Source organism: Poromitra crassiceps (assembly GCF_964638095.1).
Source record: "Poromitra crassiceps genome assembly, chromosome: 3".
NCBI lineage: Eukaryota > Metazoa > Chordata > Actinopteri > Beryciformes > Melamphaidae > Poromitra > Poromitra crassiceps.
The window spans coordinates 23888602-23908559 of NC_139625.1; the positions used below are offsets into that span (position 1 = coordinate 23888602).

Genomic DNA, 19958 nt, shown 5'->3' on the forward strand with positions numbered 1-19958 from the left:
TTTGGTGGAGATGACAGCGATCATACTCATATTTTGAACTCGTGCTCTCTACACATGAATACAGGAAATACATTATGAATCAAACAAGTAGTTAATTCATGTACGAGTTGTGTATGAGTGAAAGTGTGTATATAAAAACAAAACAAAAAGACATGAAATTCCTTTGCACATAGCTGAACTGCCACTAATCACTGTTCTCAATATTCACATTGGAATGGTCATATCAGAATAGAGACATTCGTATATACTGTAGCCCTGCACATTTTTGTACAATTATTGGGTTCTGAACTTGTAATGCCAATTTTCCACACAGACATGGAGAGGCAGGCCTGACTTTCCACGCTCCTTCTGACGTCACGATAGAAAGCAGCGGTTTGTTTCTCAGGAATGTGAGCAGTATTTCAGGAACTGACAAATACGACCATGTTTTTATACTCCACAGTAGCTCAGTGAACTCCATGTTGAACAATCGAGATGTGTGATGGCTTAAAAAAAGAAGTAAATGAATGTGATATAGTTGTGGTGAAAAGCGATGATCCTGTACTATGCTGTTTTAATTATTTATTTTGATGATTGTATTGTGTGACTTATCTACCCCCCTACCTTCCTCTTATGTTATACTGTATCTCTGCACTGATACTGGGCGTTCCTGGCCAGGGAGCAGCGAGTCTCCTCAGGGGAAAGGTGAAAGAAGGCATTCCCTGCTGCTTTTTGAACTTTTCATTTGAGCGCTTTTGTGTGTGATGTCATGTTTGTCCCGACTGTGCAGAATGTAACTTCCTATTTGGGACGGTGTGAGACCAGTAAACTGAGTCTGTTGCACTCTACGTCAGTCCTTTCTAGTTGATAGCGGCAGGTGCCTCGGTTCCACAAGAAGAAAACTGATTCAATTATGTACGGGGGAACCACAGTGACCTGGTCTTTCCACATAAGCAAAGATGCAGAAAAGAGTTAAATCCTGGTGTTTCTCCAACCATTCCTAGTGCAGGTGCAGCGATAAGCCATGAGTTTCAATATTAGGACTTTGTTAGTGTCTAAAATACAGAAATCTTTCACACTACTGAGCAGTGATTTGCACTCACGTCAGCCATGGTTTAATTCATGCAACGATTTATTTTTATTTTTATTTTTTGCCTTTCTGCTTAGGCAAGTGTGTATTTTTCCATCTGTATGAGAGCAGCACCATGTGTATATTTCCAGCATTAAGACGGATATTTTGAAATGTGTTTTTGGGGAGCATACAAACAGATTCTCTAATGATGTTCAGTACCTCTCAAGCTACGGGACACGTTCACACAGTGACACTAGGGGGCAGTATTGAATGGATTTGGTTGGTAAAGGGGGGAGACTTGAGCAAAATGTTTTCTTTTTTTTACCTCACTTTCAAATTTTGCATGGGGCTGTTTTTGTTTCTTTTGGACACATTTATCTCCTCATGGTTAACATAAACCACCAGTACGTCTCTGACAAGCAATACAGTTGATGTACTGGTATTTAGTACTTGACTTGCTCTGACTGCATACCCTCATGTGTTACCATAGGAAGTATATGAATGGATTATTTACACCGGCCACATGTTTTTATTGTGACAACTGTAATGAGTGCAAACCATGATTTTATTTTGTTAAAGGTTTATAGTGCTGTGAAATAAATTGTTCATTACAGTAAATCATATTGTGTTTGTCATCACATAGCACATATATTGCAATTCCATCATAATGCAGAATTAAGAGAAAAATGCAAATGCTGACTTGAGCCATGACATAAAACTGCAATACATACTGTTGTGTAATACACCTAGTATAGTGATTCAGTACTGCAATATTCTGCTTTCCTACCATTTGTCTACATTACAACAACAAAAAAGTTAATCAAGTATTAAAAAATCTAGATTTTCTGACTTACAAGCAGGAAGGAAGGAACATGTAATTTTTCATTTATACCCTTCAAATAGTAATAAAATAATAATTGTTATCAACAGATCAATGCAATGTCTTCCCCCAGATTCATTAACTGTGTTAATAGCGATGATATAAATGCAGCTTCATTTCCCAAGGCCTTTAGTGAGAGCGGTCTCTACTGGAGAAATATTTCCTTCACTCCGATAACTTTACAATTTGCTTGCCGATGTTTCCACCTTTCATCATGGAGCAAAATGCCACTGCAAGAAAATGAGAAAATCATTCAATTCCCACTACAGACATTCTGCTACTCACGACAAAGCCAAATAACAAATAGTCACACAAATAGACAAACTAGATAGAAAAAAAAAAAAAAACATACCTCCCATATTCTCAATGCTGCTCACCACTGTTTCCAGGACCTAAAAGAAAAATCACACCCAGGTGTTGAAGTAAGTGGTGCAGGTTTGCAGGTTCCACCCTTCTCCTCCACCCCCCTCTCCCCTCTCTCTGACAATGTGTGGGTGTGCGCGCGTGTGCGTGTTTCGAACCGCTCTCCATAGCCTGCTAAAGTCTCGCCAATGAGGAAATTAATTAATTCTCCATTAATTTCCAGACCTCAACACGAGTCTCTCTCTCTACGCCTGTGTCTGTGCAGAGCTGGGGGCGGGGCCTAGGCTAAATCTCGTCCACACATCTCCTGCTCTAACACACATAAGCCCCTTTTACACAGCCTGTGAAAGCCATGTTCATTGCGGCGTTATTACGTCTCGCCACCTGTGTAAAAGTCACAAATACGGAGTGGTGGATCATTTTGTTCCGCCTTCCGTCTGCCAGCAGAGGTAGTCATAGTGCTGATAGAATCAGCCTCTATCTAAAAGCGGAACAGGGTTTATTTTTATTTTTTTAGAAGAATTAAACATACAATCAGCTGATACATACAGACGTAACATACATGTGGAATGTATACTTAGGTACAAATACAATTCAAGATTATAGTGTGCAAATAAAGAAAATACCTGAAAGAAATAATTAAAATAAATAAATGATAAACACAATAATAAATAATAACATCAACATAATTTCTCTAATCTTATTTGAAACACAAAATTGAAAGGGGCACATCCAGAGCAGACGGAGTCACTGGACGGAACATGAGCTGTGTGAATGGGTGTAGTCTCACGTAATCAGACCCGCCGTCGACGTCAGCAAGCTTCCAGCAACGGAGTAAGACTGTTTTTGTTAACTAGGCATCTCGCGTCCCCCCTCTCTCCCTCTCCTCCTCTCCCTCAGACTGTCATCAGTGTGTGTGTGTGTCTGTCTCTTGTGTTTGTGTTTGTGTGTGCATGTGTGTGCCTGTCTCTTGTGTGTGTGTGTGACATCACTGATGACATCATAACTGGGACTGTGTGTGTGTGTGTGTGTGTGTGTGTGTGTGTGTGTGTGTGTGTGTGTGTGTGTGTGTGTGTGTGTGTGTGTGTGTGTGTCACTGATGATGTCATCAGTGGGACAGACATCACTGATGATGTCATCATGGGACAGACAGACAAACAGAGTCCTAGCTCCCTTTTATATACTGATGATGATGATGATGATGATAAAAAAAAAAAAAAGAGATAAGTGAGTGGTTCTACAGCTCGGGACCAGGCAAGGAGTCCACTCCCCCAAATCCAAACACTGCAAGAGCTCCTATACTAGACTTGTGATGCCAAAGGACCCTCCAAAATTATAAGGGACATGCAGTGCATGCAGGCGTACATGGCTTTAGGTTGTCCATACTTCCATACTAATTTCACTACAGTATTTCACTCACTAGATATTAATGAGGGTAGCCTATGTATTATTGAATTAAATGCTTCATGTTTAATTTAAAAAGATCTACGGCTGGCGGCACTGCGAGACTAGAATGAGTGTGACATTGTATGGTAAGACATTATGGTCATGTTGTTGATGGTTGGAGTTTGTTAATGTATAGTTTTGTACTTGAAAATGTCTTTGTGTTACTGTTACTGTAAGTTTTTCAATAAAAAAAATAGAATGGGTGTGACGTCACTGAGGCAGCAGAAGTTGCTTCAAGGTGGCTGTGGATCAGGAGAGGAGAGCCGTGGGTGCGGTAGAGCTACCTGGACACAAGCCGGGGCTTGATCAACCCCGGCTGGGTCGCCTGGGGGAGGGTGTCTGATTGTTGAAAGACCCGAAACACCCAACCCCAGCAGGTATCACTGATGATGTGTCCAGGTGCATCACAAGTTGATGTATGTCACATGACGTCCTGATGACGTGTATTGTGGGCGAGTCGCAAACATCGCACGTCACCACAGTGCGACCCACTACTGGGAATTCAAGAATTCAATATTGAATTCAAGAATTGGACAAGAAGGACTGACCACACAGCATAGTCTCGCAGTAGTCGTCTAGTCTTGCAGTGCCAGCCGTAGATAATATATCCTTCGACGCTGGATCTGACCCAGTGGTCAGTGATATCTCCGTGAACTGAGCAACAATCTCCCACAATTTTACTTCCGGTTTAGTGAATCCTGACCGGAAATTGGAGAAAAAAATGTTGCTAGGTTTATCCTGCTAGTTGAATCGTCTCAGACGACGAACAACAACACGAACAACATGCCAAACTGGGGAGACAGCGAGGTCCGGGAGCTGCTTAGGCTCCGAGCAGAAGACGAGTTCAATCGCAATATAACAGGGACAGTGAAAGATGGCCCGTTATTAGAGAGGCTGGCGAAACATATGCAAAAGCGCGGGTTTACTCGGGACAAGCAAGGTGTCACGAGCAAGCTGAAGAGCTTGAGGAAGAAATTCCATCAAGCAAACGACCGCTTAGATTGGCCTTATTTTGACCTGTGCCAGCCCATTTGGGGGACCAGCACCGCTCTAGTTAGCAACACGGAGGAACCAGCTGAGCCACAGCCGGTTGCTCTATATATAGTTAGCAAGGAGGAACCAGCTGAGCCACAGCCGGTTGCTCTAGTTAGTAACATGGAGGAACCAGCTGAGCCTCCTCAGACCCATGGATCTGCTCAGACCCCAGAAGCGACGCCGTCCTGCAGCAATTCTCCTGAGACCGAGGCTGCAGACAGTTTGGGGACGGACATGGATAACATATGGCAGCCCAGCAGTAGAGACGCGGCGTCTGACGAATCAGGTGAAAACGTGTTATTGCTAGTGATTAATGGTGGGTTTTCCCTTGTGGGGGGCTTGGTTGGAAGAGGGTGGGTGCCTACCATACCTGTTTACAAACAAAGCCAGAGCAGATAATGAACAGATAATTAACACACCAAAAGCTTAGACAAAACATAAACATAGCTAAAGTAGTCCCCCCCCCCAAGCTTTATAATGTAGGGGGAATCCTAACATGCCCCCCCCCCCCCCGCCCAATGTTTTTTAATTCGTTTGCCTGTGTTCTAAGAGCTTGTTGTGTGTGTGTGTGTGTGTGTTATATTTTCCTCTGTTCTCTAGGATTCCAGCCCCGGCCGAAAAAAAAAAGGCAACTCACAAAGGGGCAGATGGTGGCGAAGGAGCTAAAGGAGCTGTGGGTTCAAATGGACCGTGAGCAGGAGGAGAGAGAGCGCCTTCGGGAGGAACGACAAGTGTCCCGCGAAGAGCAGCAGAGGGCAGAGCTTGCACGGCTGCGTGCAGAGCACATGAAGACCTACACTGCCATGTTTCAGGTCATTCGGCGTGACATACAGGATCAGACATCAGTGATGTCTTCAGTCGCGCGGGACCTGATTTCACGTCTGCCAGCGCCAACCCAGCAGCACCCAGATGACTTAGAGACTCTTTTGAGCCACACTCTTCCTCCTCATTCCTCCAGTAGCTGGAGTGACATACACAGTCACAAGAGTTCATAGGTTGAGACGATGTCTTGTCATAGACGCTGGGTTAGCTGGCTGGGGGCGTGGTCAGGGTGGGGTAAATCCCCCTGTTCTCACCATACAGCATAATTACAGGGTTCTGCCAAGGTGCTTGGATTTTGAGGGGGGGAATCTATTCCTGGAATACCTTGAAAATAGCCCCTTTTTTAAACAAGGTGCTTAATGGCCCATTTCCACCGCAGGTAGTAGCGCGATCCCGCTCCGCTCGACTCGATAAATGGTCTCATTCCACCACTAAAAACTATCCCAGCCCGGGTTGTATTGGGGTCGAGTCTTGCTACTTTTAGTACCTGCCTCGTCGTGGTTCTATTCTGTGAACCCGGGTTCATATGGTGACGTGAAAACATTGTTGACGACTGATTGGTCAGGCAGAATCGTGTTTACTCTGTCTACTGACTGTCAATGCAAAGCTGGCAGCTGCATACCTGTTTAGTGGGCTTACCTTCTCTTCTGTTATGTATATTTCCATCAGTCTTTTGTGTTGCTGCCTTCGCCTCCGGTGAAATAAAATCGTGGCGGGTGTTCAATTGTCTGAGAGAGAGAAAAGTCCGCTGCTCAGGGAGCTCTGTAGCTGAGTGGAGGCTGCAGCGCTCCGCTAGGCCGCAGCGGGTGTTTGGTGAAGCCGCGGTCTTGCCTGGTGAGAGGCCGCGGGGTACAGGCTTCACTCTGTTGCGCCTCTCCCGTCCCCGCACAGCGCAGCGCATGCCTGTGAGTTTGACTAACTACAAAGTGATATCCATTCTCCTGGCCGATTGTCACATTTGCCCATGTACACTGTATCTCATTTAGAGGCACCGGTATTTCATAAACAGTTTAAAAGTTCTGTGGATGGATTTAATTGTAACGTTATGTTATAGCCTACTTCGGCTATTAGGCGAAGGACAGATATGCGGTCGCTATGACGACCAGCTGTGGGCAGGGGTGGGTGGGGGCAGATGCTCCGCGGTGGAAGCAAAACGTCCATCGGGCCGAAACGATTAGAGCCGAGTGGTGACGAGCTGTGCGGGGCAGTAAAATGTGGTGGAAATGAGCCATAAAAGTCCTTGAATTTCACATGAACCACATAACGCTGTCTGTCAGTGACTGTCACATCTTATATTTTGACCACGGTTGGTATTAAAAAGACAAAAGGCGCTTACTGAGGTATGAGTTCAAAGTCAAAGCAATCTTTAGACCAGTGGTTCTCAAATGTTTTCACATGAGGGACCCCTAAACTGACAAAGATTAGACCACGGACCCCCATTTCATAGGATTTTGTCCCACGGTCCCCCATATGATAATAAGATTGATGCTTTTAGATGTTTTATTACAGAAAGTGTATAAAACCCATGACCAAAATAGTCATTGTGTTACTTATGAATGGAATTATAGTGAAAATAAATTACCCCCCTTTTGGCTGGGGACCCCCTGGAACCCCCTCAAGGACCCCCATTTGAAAACCACTGCTTTAGACAAATATTTTCCTGTCCCATTCCCAAAATTGATAGTAGAATTAACTTGTTAAAGACAAAATGTAATATAATGAAAATTTGATGCCACTTTTGGGCCAAATTTATATTTGAAAATAAATTATTTGATTTGCGTGAAGTCCTTGAAAATGCGGAAAAAAATAGTGCTTGAAAGTCGTTGAGTTTCATTTTGTAATGTCTGTATGAACCCTGTAATTAGCATTTAGCTGCTAGCCCAGCCCAGGCAGACACAATCAGGGATTCAACCCCCGCACTAAACGCACATCTGAATAGGCGGCATCTTGCTCTAGAATCCCCAATCCTGTAGTTAGAGCCGCAGCATTGTCCTTTGGTGAGTCAGCCCATTGAGATATATGGGCGGAATTACCCCACTCACGCGCCAGCCGTATAACATTTTGTGGGCGTTCCCACACTGACCGACTGTCTCTATAGCAATGTTGCAGTCCTTGTAAAGACTTATTTTATTAACTTTTTTTTGGTACCTTTCCATAACTACTTTTGACACTTTTTACCTTTTTATAGTTAGGGTTACTTTTTTGACTTAATTTTGACATTTTTGTTGCCCCCGCCCCCCCCAGCTTTGTTCGTTACTTTTTGTGTGACTGTTTGATTTCCCTTTGCAATAAAAACATTACTTGATCCCTTCCGTTTCTTTTATTCATCATGTTAGCATCAGTCATAACAAATCACAAACATACAATAAAAGTTAATATGAACATCTGTGAATACATCCGAAACAAATGCTACACCTTTATCGAACCATTCTTTTATGACCTGTACATGGATTTGTTTCTAAACAAGACATGTTGATTATTCCAATTTATGCATGAGTGTGGAGAAAAGTTACGATTAAACGCCATCTTCCAAGCTTCAACTGCTTGTTTGTGAAAATCGGCAAATTTGACAGGCAGTTTATCACATTTATAATTACAGGATAAAAGAAAACGTAGGCCTCCACATTTATCAAATAAATTAGGGATATAAAACCATTGACAATTATTTTTGTTTTACCCAATTTACCTTGAAAATTTGTTTGATAGTTCCGAAGTCTAATGCGTTTAAGCCCCCTTCAGCATAGCTTCTAATACATGTTTTTCTTTTAATTAACATACTCAGTTTTGTTTTTCCATATGAACTTGAATGAGAGGCTCTATGGCTGCACAGGTCTTTGTATCCACATAGAGTGAGATGGCAGGGTATACTATCCGTGAGATATATTCTGCTTTTGACAACAGTACACAGCCCTGAACAGTTAGGTCTCTTTGCAACCAGCAATTAAAGACTTGTTTTGCTTTTTCTATTTTGGGAGATAAATCGGAAGATATTCTATCCGATGCAGACTTATTTATTAAGATACCAAGATATCTGACTGCCTTGTTTACCTTTATACCACAAATTGAAGTTTTATCAGAATTATGTACTGTAATAATTTCTCATTTTTTCTGATTGATTGTAAGACCTGAAGCCTTAGAGAGCCGGCTAGAGTCAGACGCTCAAACTCAGGCTCCATAGGGTTCCATTGCTGTTGCCACCCAGTGACGTGGTTTGTTTACCAAAATGCTGCTTGGCTGATCCCTCGTATATTGCGCATCCATATCATAGGATGATGAGAGTGAAGGAAAAGGGATTTTTCACATTGCACTGTAAATCTCAGGATGCTAAAAATAAGTGAAATAATTATAAATGAACTGTGTGCAATGCTTTGCTTGATCATACAAGGGTTTCATGATTCAATACAACCATGGTACAATCAATTCAAATTAGAACAAACATGTGACTGCAGAATCATGTTATTTCTGACTCAGAAATTCTGAGCCACAAAATTATCTAGCAATAGCAGTGTCTTGCTAGAATGTAAAAAAAAACAAAAAAAAAACATTTTGTGTTATATTAAGATGTACAGCACACATTCCTGTCCTTTTACATCTTTATTTGTATTAAAATAATGTAAAGAATGGATAGGCTATTTGTTGCTTGTTCCTATAGGAGAGCTAGCATGGGAAGTTGGGCTGAATTATTTGTTGCAGCTGGATACACTAGTGGAATGGAATGTAACTGTTACACACAAGAAAGAGAAAGGCTGTATGCTGCTGTATTAAGCCTGGGCACCAAGACTGTATCAATGAAGAGCCTGCTGAATCCCACTGAGAATCAGGCAAGACTGATTGAAAGCAGTCCTTGAATTCATGCCGCCACAGGATTACTCCTGTGGAATTAGAAACGCCATAAACAGTAATATTTCCGACCAGTGAGAGGCAGCAATGTGCCGTAAGGCATCTAGTCTGCCGGAAAGCTATTAGAAGAAGAAGAAGAAGAAGAAGGTCTTCCGCCCATAGCCGTCTACGTCGACGGTGGGTCTGACCCAGTGGTCAGCGTCTCACGACGACGAACAACAACAAGAGCATCATGTCAAACTGGGGATACAGCGAGGTCCGGGAGCTACTTACGCTCCGAGCAAAAGACGAGTTCAATCGCAATATAACAGGGACAGTGAGAGATGGCCCGTTATTAGAGATGCTGTCGAAACAGATGCAAAAGCGCGGGTATTCTCGGGACAAGCAAGCTGTCACGAGCAAGCTGAAGGGCTTGAGGAAGAAATTCCACCAAGTAAACGACCGCTTAGATTGGCCAGATTATTATGACCTGTGCCAGCCCATTTGGGGGACCAGCCACTCTGCACCGCCGGTTGATCTAGTTAGCAACACGGAGGAACCAGCTGAGCCACAGCCGGTTGCTCTAGTTAGCAACATGGAGGAACCAGCTGAGCCTCAGACCCATGGATCTAATGCTCAGACCCCAGAAGCGACGCCGTCCTGCAGCAATTCTCCTGAGACCGAGGCTGCAGACAGTTTGGGGACGGACATGGATAACAGGCCCAGCAGTAGAGACGCGGCGTCTGACGAATCAGGTAAAAACGTGTTATTGTTGTTATTGCAAGTGATTATTAATGGCGGCCCTTGGCGGGGTTTCCCTTGTGGGGGGCTTGGTTGGAAGATACCATACCTGTTTACAAACAAAGCCAGAGCAGATAATGAACAGATAATAAACACCCCAAAAGCTTAGACAAAACCTAAACATAGCTAAAGTACCCCCCTTCCCCCAAGCTTTATAATGTAGGGTAAATCCTAACATGCCCCCCCCCCATGTATTTTTTAGTTTGCCTGTGTTCTAAGAGCTTGTTATGTGTGTGTGTGTGTGTGTGTGTGTGTGTGTGTTATATTTTCCTCTGTTCTCTAGGATTCCAGCCCCCGCCCAAAAAAAGGCAGAAACTCACAAAGGGGCAGATGATGGCGACGGATCTAAAGGAGCTGTGGGTTCGAATGGACCGTGAGCAGGAGGAGAGAGAGCGCCTTCGGGAGGAAAAACAAGTGTCCCGCGAAGAGCAGCAGAGGGCAGAGCTTGCACAGCTGCGTGCAGAGCACATGAAGACCTACACTGCCATGTTTCAGGCCATTCGGCGTGACATACAGGATCAGACATCAGTGATGTCTTCAGTCGCGCGGGACCTGATTTCACGTCTGCCAGCGTCAACCCAGCAGAACCCAGATGACTTAGAGACTCTTTTGAGCCACACTCTTCCTCCTCATTCCTCCAGTAGCTGGAGTGACATACACAGTCACAAGAGTTCATAGGTTGAGGCGATGTCTCATCATAGTAGATGCTGGGTTAGCTGGCTGGCCAAAAGTGAGTGTACTGTACAGTTAAGTCAATGCTACTGTGAATTACCTGGCAGGAGAAAAGACATCAGGCCTCAGGTAATCCTGGAAGGCAGGGGGAGTGGCCTGGCAGGGCACACAGTCTTTGACCATGCTGAAGATGATGGTTTTTCCCTTTGTTCATGCGAATTAAGGTTTTTCATCTTTCTTATACCTTTTTTACATCAAAAGACCCACTAGTACACATGTTTTTGTTACCCAGGAAAGCAGCAGGGGGTAGCAGCAGCATCGCCTTTTAAACTTTTATATATCGCACTCTCAACCCGCGTTTCTCCACCGCTGTGGGCTGTCTCTTCCCCCTCCCCTTTCCCTTCTCTCACGGCTGCCCTAGGTGCAGTAGTGTCAGGCCAGCTAAAACAAAATGAAAACTTCCGGATGAAAATGTCAAATTAATGTCATTTAAACAAGTAAATAGCCTCACTGATGCACGTTGGAAGAGAAAAAGGTGTTTCAACAAACGAAGCAGCAAACATCGTATCAAAATACTCGTTTTGATGTTAAGATTACATAATAGTGAAGCTGTAAATCATTACTCAAAATGTGAACGTTACAACGAGGGATTTATTTTGAAAGAGCTAAAGCGGACGACCTACTTACATTTGGCTGACTTGACGCAGTCTATGTGCCTGGGGCTGCTGGGCTCGTGAGCTCTGTGGGGTGCACTCGTGCATGACGACGAGAGACACTTTTCTCTCTGCAAGAAAGTTGAATTTCAGCATATGGGACCAACTGGATCGCATTGACTCACGCTGGAAAAGGGGCAGCAACTCACGGAAAATCACGGGTTGGACCACCGCCAAGATTTATATCGCCAGCCGGAGCAGAGCCGCTGCATAAAAACCCACCTCACTTGCAGGGTCGCTCTATCGGGTAAATGGCGCAGCTTGGGAACTTTTAGACTGAAGAAAATGCCACTATTTTGTGGATATTAGTGGGATTTTTGACCAGTCTAAAAGGGGTTTTAGTTTGTTTCAAGTATTTAAGTTATGTAATGACTGTGGAAGAATGGAGCTGTAAAAGGGCAAATAAATAGACATACATTTTGACAAGAAAAAAAACCTTTGGACATTGATCTTTTGTGTGAGTCTGGATTGTTGCCAGTCACTGCCCACTGTGGCTAAGGAACTTTTGAATTAAGGACAATAAGCCACTATATGTAGTCTGATTAGTATCAGTTTAGGGGGCCTTTAATGTTTTTGTCAGTGGCTGGTTACAGTTACAAGATGCTCTGTATGGTCAGTTTAATGTAGCCTGCCCTATGCAAAGAATGTGTAATTGGCTCATTTGAACACATTTCAGAGAAATCGCTCTTCACAATGTCAATAGAGCCTTTGTGCCCTGGCATGTAGCCTTGTGCCCTACATTTTTTTTGCGAATGGCCTTGCCCCTAAAATGACAAAATTCCCACCCTGACCCACACATCATCATCACCATCATCATCATCTTCATCCTCCTTACCTTGAGTTGGCCTGATTTAACCCACTGGCTGAGCTGGAAGAGGGCGGCCTCTGTTTTCTCCATGTAGTTCAACACCATGAATCGCTCCCGGGTGATGCTCTTGCTTCTCAGCGCCTCCTGTGTCTCCTGGCTCAGGGGCGGGGGGTAAGGCACGTCCTTGTTGTACTGAGAGATCTGGCCGCACAGGATCACATGGCTGCCATTGCTCATCTAAAGATGGGGGTTGGGTTGAGGGGGGGTCAGATCAAAGAGTTCAAGGAGAGAGGGGAAGCTCTTTTGAATCCACAGCCAACACACAGTCACACCTGATACAGTACCTGTGCTATTACAGTGTCGCTGATGGGACCTCCCACATTGTCGAAGTAAACGTCCACACCGTCCGGGCAGCACTCCCTCAGCCGAGTGGGAACGTCGTCCTGTCGGTAGTTGACGGCCGCGGAGAAGCCGAGGTCTTCCACTAAAGCTCTGCACTTCTCAGCAGAGCCGCAGAGCCCCACCACCTTCACACAGCCGTCCAAACGGCCGATCTGGGAAACAGCATCAGGGTTTCACTTCCTGTCATGTGATCTCATTTATGTACTCACTAGCCCTGTTTGGAATCGGCCCCTATGACAGAAATAGTGGACTATTTAGTGTGTCGCCATTTTTTTTATAGTGTCCGAATTCTAAACTGTTAATTTGATTCACTATTTAGTCCACTATGAAATACCCACAATGCACAGCGATTTCTAGTGAACAATGAATGTACCCTACATTTTCGCCGGTATACCACAATGCAATGCGGTTGTCTTTACCGAATCTGTGTAGTCTTTTTGATCATCGAATCTGTGTACTCATTTTGATCATTCCCCATATAGTTCACTATATCATAAACACTATATGGGAATAGTGAGTGAGTGAATGAGTGAACGATTTTGAATGCGGCTAATATCAATATTCATGGTTAGCTGGAGCAGATGTGCGGCCCTGAGTGTGATTTCCCAAATGTAGTAATTATAGTTCCATCACCACCTACCATCGGCCATCTTTCTCACATCTTTCTTACATTTGAATGAGACAGTCAGATCATCTCAAGAAATGGCATGGGTCAGTTTGGGTCACTGCAATGTTTTACTTACATTTTCAAAATATTCAAAATTCATATTTCAAAATAAATAACTGAAACAAGTCAGTCTATGAGGGGATAAATGTGTAGAAAACCTACAGTTTTTATGGATGTTTTCTTGCATCTTATCACAGTATACAACCTTAAAGTCTCCATTAAATGAATTCACATTGCTTTTACTTGCTGGAAAACAGAGTAATGTGACCAGTTGCACCAGTAGGGGTAAATATAAGTAAAATTCCAACCATTAAAATCATCACATATATTTTTAACAATCCCCTCTGTCCCTCCCATCAAATAAAACTACCTTTCTCTCCCTGACCGATATTCCATTGGATTAGACTTTTGAATGATCGCAAAGTGGAGTTTACCTGTCCAGCGATGGAGCCACAGGCCCCGGCTGCTCCGCTCACCACCATGGTCTGATTAGCTCCTTTGGTCACATGACCCTTCTCCCTAATGCCCAGCAGTGCAGTGAGGCCTGTTATACCGACTGCACCCAGAAAGTAGGACAAGTGCCCGTCGACCAACTGTGGGTCCAGCTGCAGTCGAGAGAGGGTCAAGTTTACAACTGATAATATCAATTGATATCAATATCCATACTAGTGCTGAAAAGATTAGTCAACAGAAAATTAATTGATTATAATTTTGATAATCGATTAATCATTGTAGTTATTTATCTAATTTAAGTAATTATTTATTAAGTTATTTAAATAAAAATACCAAATATTTGCTGGTTACAACCACAAATGTTAAGATTTGCTTTCCATTTGAGAGCATTATAAATCATGTATTATTATTTTGGCTGCTGGTCAAACTAAGTAAGGTTCAATAGACTAAATGATTAGTCGATTAACCGCAAAAATAATCAGTAGATTAATTGATCATGAAAATAATCGTTAGTTGCCGCTTTAATCCATACATGGCTCTTCTCTTACATGCAGGGTGCTATCAGTATGGGGGCATGAGAAATTCAAAATAATAAGATCAATAAGATTGGCATGTACAATTCAGGGGAATGAAGGCATAACATGAGGTCATAAGATCCATACTGTATAATAATGTAACATTTTCCTTTTGCTTTTAAAGTATAAATGAATGCATACTTTTTTTTTTCCAGTATAGTCCGAATTGCACCACTAACCTTGGGTGTGTTAATGACATGTTATATCATTGAGCTTTACAAGAACACATCCTAGTTGTCCACACAAATTATTACATGAATCCCCATTTTTGGGGATACATTTGAAGGCAATTTTGACATAATTTACCTGGGGACCATTAAGCAGAAAACATGCCACTGCTGAAAGAGATCAATATAAGCCTCACCTTCTGTAAGACACTTCCTTTTACAACGTCATGAGTCTGCCAAGCCCAGTTGAATGAAGTGACCACATCTCCCTCAGAGAGAGCACCGCAGCGGCTGGACTCGACCACACCAACCCCTCCACCGTCCGCACACTCACCCAGCTGCCATGGAGTCAGGTACTCTGCACCTGTCTCTTCATTCATACGACATCGCTGCAGAGGAGATGCAGAGGAGGACAGTGACAGAGGCATCATAAAGGAGGTGAGGGAGTTTTTCCTCTGATTGTATATCAGTTAAAACAATGCCAAACCAGAAACTCTGGATCAACTGTGATGTCCGGGCTGCAGCACTTCACGCCCGGGCCACCGCCTTCAAGTCCGGGACGCCAGAACAATACAAGCGGACGAGATACGCCCTCCGAGCCACAATCAAAAAAACGCGGAGAGAATACGGCAGGCAGCTGGAGGAGAAACTGGACTCCAACAACCCCAGACACCTGTGGAGAGGACTCCACGCTGCCACAGACTTCAAAGGGGAAAAACAACAGCAAAACCCAGACGCGTCACCCACCCTGCCGGACGAACTCAACGCGTTCTACGCCAGGTTTGACCCCTCTGCCAGAGCGCCCACCCCCCAACCCACCACATCTCCCACCCCCCTCCCCGCCACCACCCCCCCTCTCCTCCCCACCTCCCCCTCTCCGCCACCCCCCCCTCCTCTCCTCCCCCTCTCCACCACCTCTCCTCTCCCCCCCACCTCTCCTCCCCCTCTCCATCACCTCCCCCCCCCCCCCCTATCCTCTCCTCTCACCCTCCCGGACGGCATCCCCGGGCGGGCCTGCACATATATACATATATATACACAGACATTTTCAACCAGTCCCTCTCCCTCTGGCAAGTTCCCTCCTGCTTCAAAGCGGCAACGATCATCCCCATCCCCAAACAGCAGAAAGTGACCAGCCTAAACGACTGGCGCCCAATAGCCCTCACGCCCATAGCCAGCAAGTGCTTTGAAAAGCTGGTCATATCACAGATCCGCCCCACACTCCCCCCGGACCACGACCCGCTCCAATTTGCATACCGCCCGAACAGGAGCACGGCGGATGCAATAGCACATGTACTCCACACTGCCCTCTCACACCTGGAGGGGAAGGACACCTATGTGAGAATGCTGTTCGTGGACTACAGCTCAGCATTCAACACCATAGTACCCTCAAGGTCCAAGCAAGCTCAAGGTCCTGGGACTAAACACAGCAATGTGTGACTGGATCCTGGACTTTCTGACAGACCGCCGCCAGGTGGTGAGAGTGCGCAACCTCACCTCCTCCCCACTGACCATCAGCATAGGAGCGCCCCAGAGATGCGTCTCCAGCCCCTTCTGGTACGACCTCTACTACACCCACGACTGCGTGGCGACTCAAATCTGTAACACCATCGTGAAGTTTGCAGACGACACAGCAGTCGTGGGGCTGATCTCCAGGGGCGACGAGACGGCCTACAGAGAGGAGGTGAGGGTCCTGGAACAGTGGTGCCAGGACAACCACCTCTCTCTGAACGTCTCCGAGACCAAGGAGGTCATTGTAGACTACAGGAGGGGCGGGGGCGCACACCCCCCAATCACCATCAACGGCACAGTGGTGGAAAGGGTGGACAGCTTCAAGTACCTGGGAGTCAACATCCACCAGGACCTGACATGGGCCGGTCACACCGCCACTGTTGTCAAAAAGGCCCAACAGTGACTACACGGACTCAGGCGGCCTAAAGAAATTTGGGCTAAGGCCAGAAATCCTTAGGGACTTCTACAGAGGCACCATTGAAAGCCTGCTGACTGGCTGCTTCACCACCTGGTACGGGAACTGTACCACCATGGACCGCAGGGCGTTACGAAGAGTGAGGCGCGCGGCCCAGCACGTAACAGGATGTGAGTTGCCAGAACTGCAGGAACTGTATAACCAGCGGTGCCTCAGGAGGTCCCTGAAGATCATCAAAGACACAAACCATCCCCACAACAACCTGTTCTCCCTGTTACCCTCAGGGAGGAGATACAGGGTCCCAAAAGCACGCACAAATCGCTTGAGGGACAGTTTCTTCCCGCAGGCCACGAGACTCCTTAACATACACAAATAGTGTAGTAGCTGTACTGTACCGCACTGTAGATGCTACCATTATGTATGTCTAATGTTTAATTGTATGTTTAATTAGGTATATGCTATTTGCACCTGTACGTCAAATACGTCGAATTTAAAATGTTTAAGTACGTCCAAAGTATGCACATGACATGTGCACCTATGTGCAGTGAATATGCCACTGTCTCTGACTTGTCTTATCACTCTACTGCCTTATTGCTTGTTGTGTCTCTTGTTGTTTTTGCACTCATATGCCCTGTTATAATTGTACTATGTTGTAAACGGAGTCCACAGCACAATAATTTCACACGTGATACTTGTACTACGGAGTGACAATAAAAATCTTGAATATTGAAGTCTGTGGGACTGACTGCATTTGCATAGCTTGAGTACAGGAAGTTTTAGTTAGATGCCACAGGTGGGTTCCTACTTGCTCTACTCCCCCTTTTTTCCATTTAACCAAAACTAAATGCAGACTGTCCGCTCAAAAGAGTTGCATGTGATAACGTTCCTTTAAGCCTGTACCATAGTTTGTAAAATTAACAATATGCTAAAATATATAAATTATTTCTGAATGCCTTCAATACCATGTAAGGGTCGACAGAGAGGTAAAGTGTTCGGACGAGGACCTCCCCCTCTTCCAGGTCAAGTGGTAAAGTCGTCTCCTCAAGGCGGAAATTTTCAGGAACTGGCACCCCATTTTTACCTTGGTGAAGAGAATTAGCAAAAGAATAAGTAAACGTTAGCCACCAGGGGTCAGTACAACACGGAGATTAACGAAAGAGCACATATTTTGACATGAAAAGGGTATATTATTTTACTTCATACCAGGCCGGGTGTTGAGCACAACTCTTTGCACTTTCATCCCTGCGTAAGGTAACTGTTTTGAAACACAGACCTGGCAGCACACTTCTGACTTTTTACACAGAATAACTGCGTATAATGTGACTTCGAAATCGTATATTAAACAGCAACAAGAAAATCAGCAAACAAATTACAACGCCGACTCGTAGCGTTGTTTTTAGCAAACATGTAGCCTACCAATGTACCATCTCTGCACCCAGTGCTCTGCACTCGCTCTGTCAAAAGCGTAGCAGGGCAAAGCGAGATGATTCACTTGAACAACTTCCGTGTTCGCTTAAAAGAACAGTTCGCGCAGGAGCTGGTTTTGCGCATGCGTAGTATGGTGACGTCTTGAATAACTTATGTACCATAACTACATTAATGTTTACAAGTGCACCTTGCAAGGCAAAAATACACTTATTAGAAAAGAGAACAGGCTTTGATTGAGTGTGCTGGCCTGTTTTTTTGTTGTTGTTTTTTTTACAGTTGTACGCAAGACAAGTGCAAGATCATTTCCTGCCCTACGGTGTTCCGGTGTAGCTAGTCCTGTAATGATCTTGATCGTAAAATATCGTCTTTGTCTATTAAGTACAGTTTAGCAGCAAGGCTGCTTAGCTAAAGGCTGCTAGCTGCTATACAGAAGTGGTGTCAGTGTCAGAGTTGATCAAAGACTGCAGATTCAACAGCTATTTTTACATATTGCCATTGCAATCTATATCATTACCGGATAAATCCTGTCTTGTTGTATCAGCTATCAGCGCAGTTTTCCACATGTAATAACCAGGGACCTCCCCCCTTTTGAGTGCAAAGTGGAACTGGGAAGTGACGCCTTGTGGATGAACCAGAAAAAGTTTAACGGGGATTTCTCTCACCGTAACTCGCTAACGTTCATTCAGATAACGACAAATGTAATGTAACAGAACCGGGAAATGGCGTGGAAATGAAGGCTTGTGTGGGTACCATGGAGAGACTGAGTTTAATGTAAGTAGCATTACTGCAAGATTACACGCTTATGCATGGCTGCCCGTGGTTGATGTTGCTGTTTATAGCCGAAAGTAAGCGTTGTTTCATTAGTTATTGATAATGAAGTTAGACAGCTAGCCGTTGAAGGAGCCAAAGAAATTAGAAAGTTTTGTGAGAAGATAGACACTGTCAGTGTGTCAATTATAAATGACCACTGACCAGTAATGTTTCTTGATTCATATCTCTGCCGTGCGCAAGATTCCCCTTACAAAAAATTGATGTAATCGGCGGAATCAGTGGTATGCAAAAAAAAAGTGTTGCTTCAATTGAAACAATGCAGAGAAGAGAGGAGATGATGTTCAGCTGGAGGACACGCACGCACGCGCACACACACACACACACACACACACACACACGCACGCACACGCACACACGCGCACACACACACACACACACACACACACACACACACACACACACACACACACACACACACACACACACACACACACACACACACACACACAGTGAGAGAGAAGAGAGAGACAAACAAACACCCAGTGCAGTGTCATAAGAGGCAGGCATGTCAGTCTGACTCGGCTTCTTGTCAACAGCATCTGTGAATGTTTTCAGGCTTTGCACGTTATTTTGAGACAGACACAGAGAGAGATGCCTGGTCATGCCTATTACCATGATATTGCATTGCACTGGTTCCACTATCAACGTTATCTGTTATTTTATTTGTATTTTAGTCAATGTTTTATTTTTGTAGCTACTTCACCAGTTGGCGTTAACGTTAGTTAGTTTAGATTGCTGCTGCCACTACAGGGGGAATGGCCTACTATGAAAATAATTGCAATTTGATATATCTACCCCCGTTCATGAGTTCACAAAAAAAGGTAAATCCTCCTTAACCAGGCAAACATGTTGCACTGCAGTGTGATGTGTGTGCTGATGTGGTACATATTCAACCTAATCCCATACCTGATCCTCGAGGCAAACAACCACCAACATGTAGGTAGGCTATGCCTTTCTAAGGGCCTTCATATAGCTTACATCATTGTGGGCACTACTTCCTGCATGATTTAATGTAAATTATTCAAGTTCCAGTTCCTCAGAATTGGAATCGGGGGGGGGGGGGGATACAGGAAACATAATTGGAATTGAATTTATTTA

At 44.5% G+C, this 19958-nt stretch overlaps 3 protein-coding genes across 3 annotated transcripts; 2 read left to right on the forward strand and 1 right to left on the reverse strand.

The window, feature by feature from the left end:
* Window positions 1-1625: 1625 nt before the first annotated feature.
* Window positions 1626-18020, reverse strand: ptgr2 (prostaglandin reductase 2). The gene is made up of 8 exons (XM_083632642.1): window positions 17805-18020; window positions 17564-17682; window positions 14872-15063; window positions 13914-14084; window positions 12755-12964; window positions 12438-12647; window positions 2284-2323; window positions 1626-2161 (listed from the first exon to the last, which is right to left on the reverse strand). The coding sequence occupies exons 1-8, from the start codon at window positions 17839-17841 to the stop codon at window positions 2097-2099; spliced, it is 1044 nt and encodes a 347-aa protein (XP_083488768.1). The 5' UTR covers window positions 17842-18020; the 3' UTR covers window positions 1626-2096.
* On the forward strand, window positions 4493-7826 carry LOC310772735 (uncharacterized protein). The gene is made up of 2 exons (XM_083632643.1): window positions 4493-5061; window positions 5376-7826. Exons 1-2 carry the CDS (start codon window positions 4524-4526, stop codon window positions 5768-5770), a joined length of 933 nt encoding a protein of 310 aa, XP_083488769.1. The 5' UTR covers window positions 4493-4523; the 3' UTR covers window positions 5771-7826.
* On the forward strand, window positions 9627-12027 carry LOC310772736 (uncharacterized protein). Its single transcript, XM_083632644.1, has 2 exons — window positions 9627-10171; window positions 10501-12027. The coding sequence occupies exons 1-2, from the start codon at window positions 9670-9672 to the stop codon at window positions 10893-10895; spliced, it is 897 nt and encodes a 298-aa protein (XP_083488770.1). The 5' UTR covers window positions 9627-9669; the 3' UTR covers window positions 10896-12027.
* Window positions 18021-19958: the final 1938 nt, after the last annotated feature.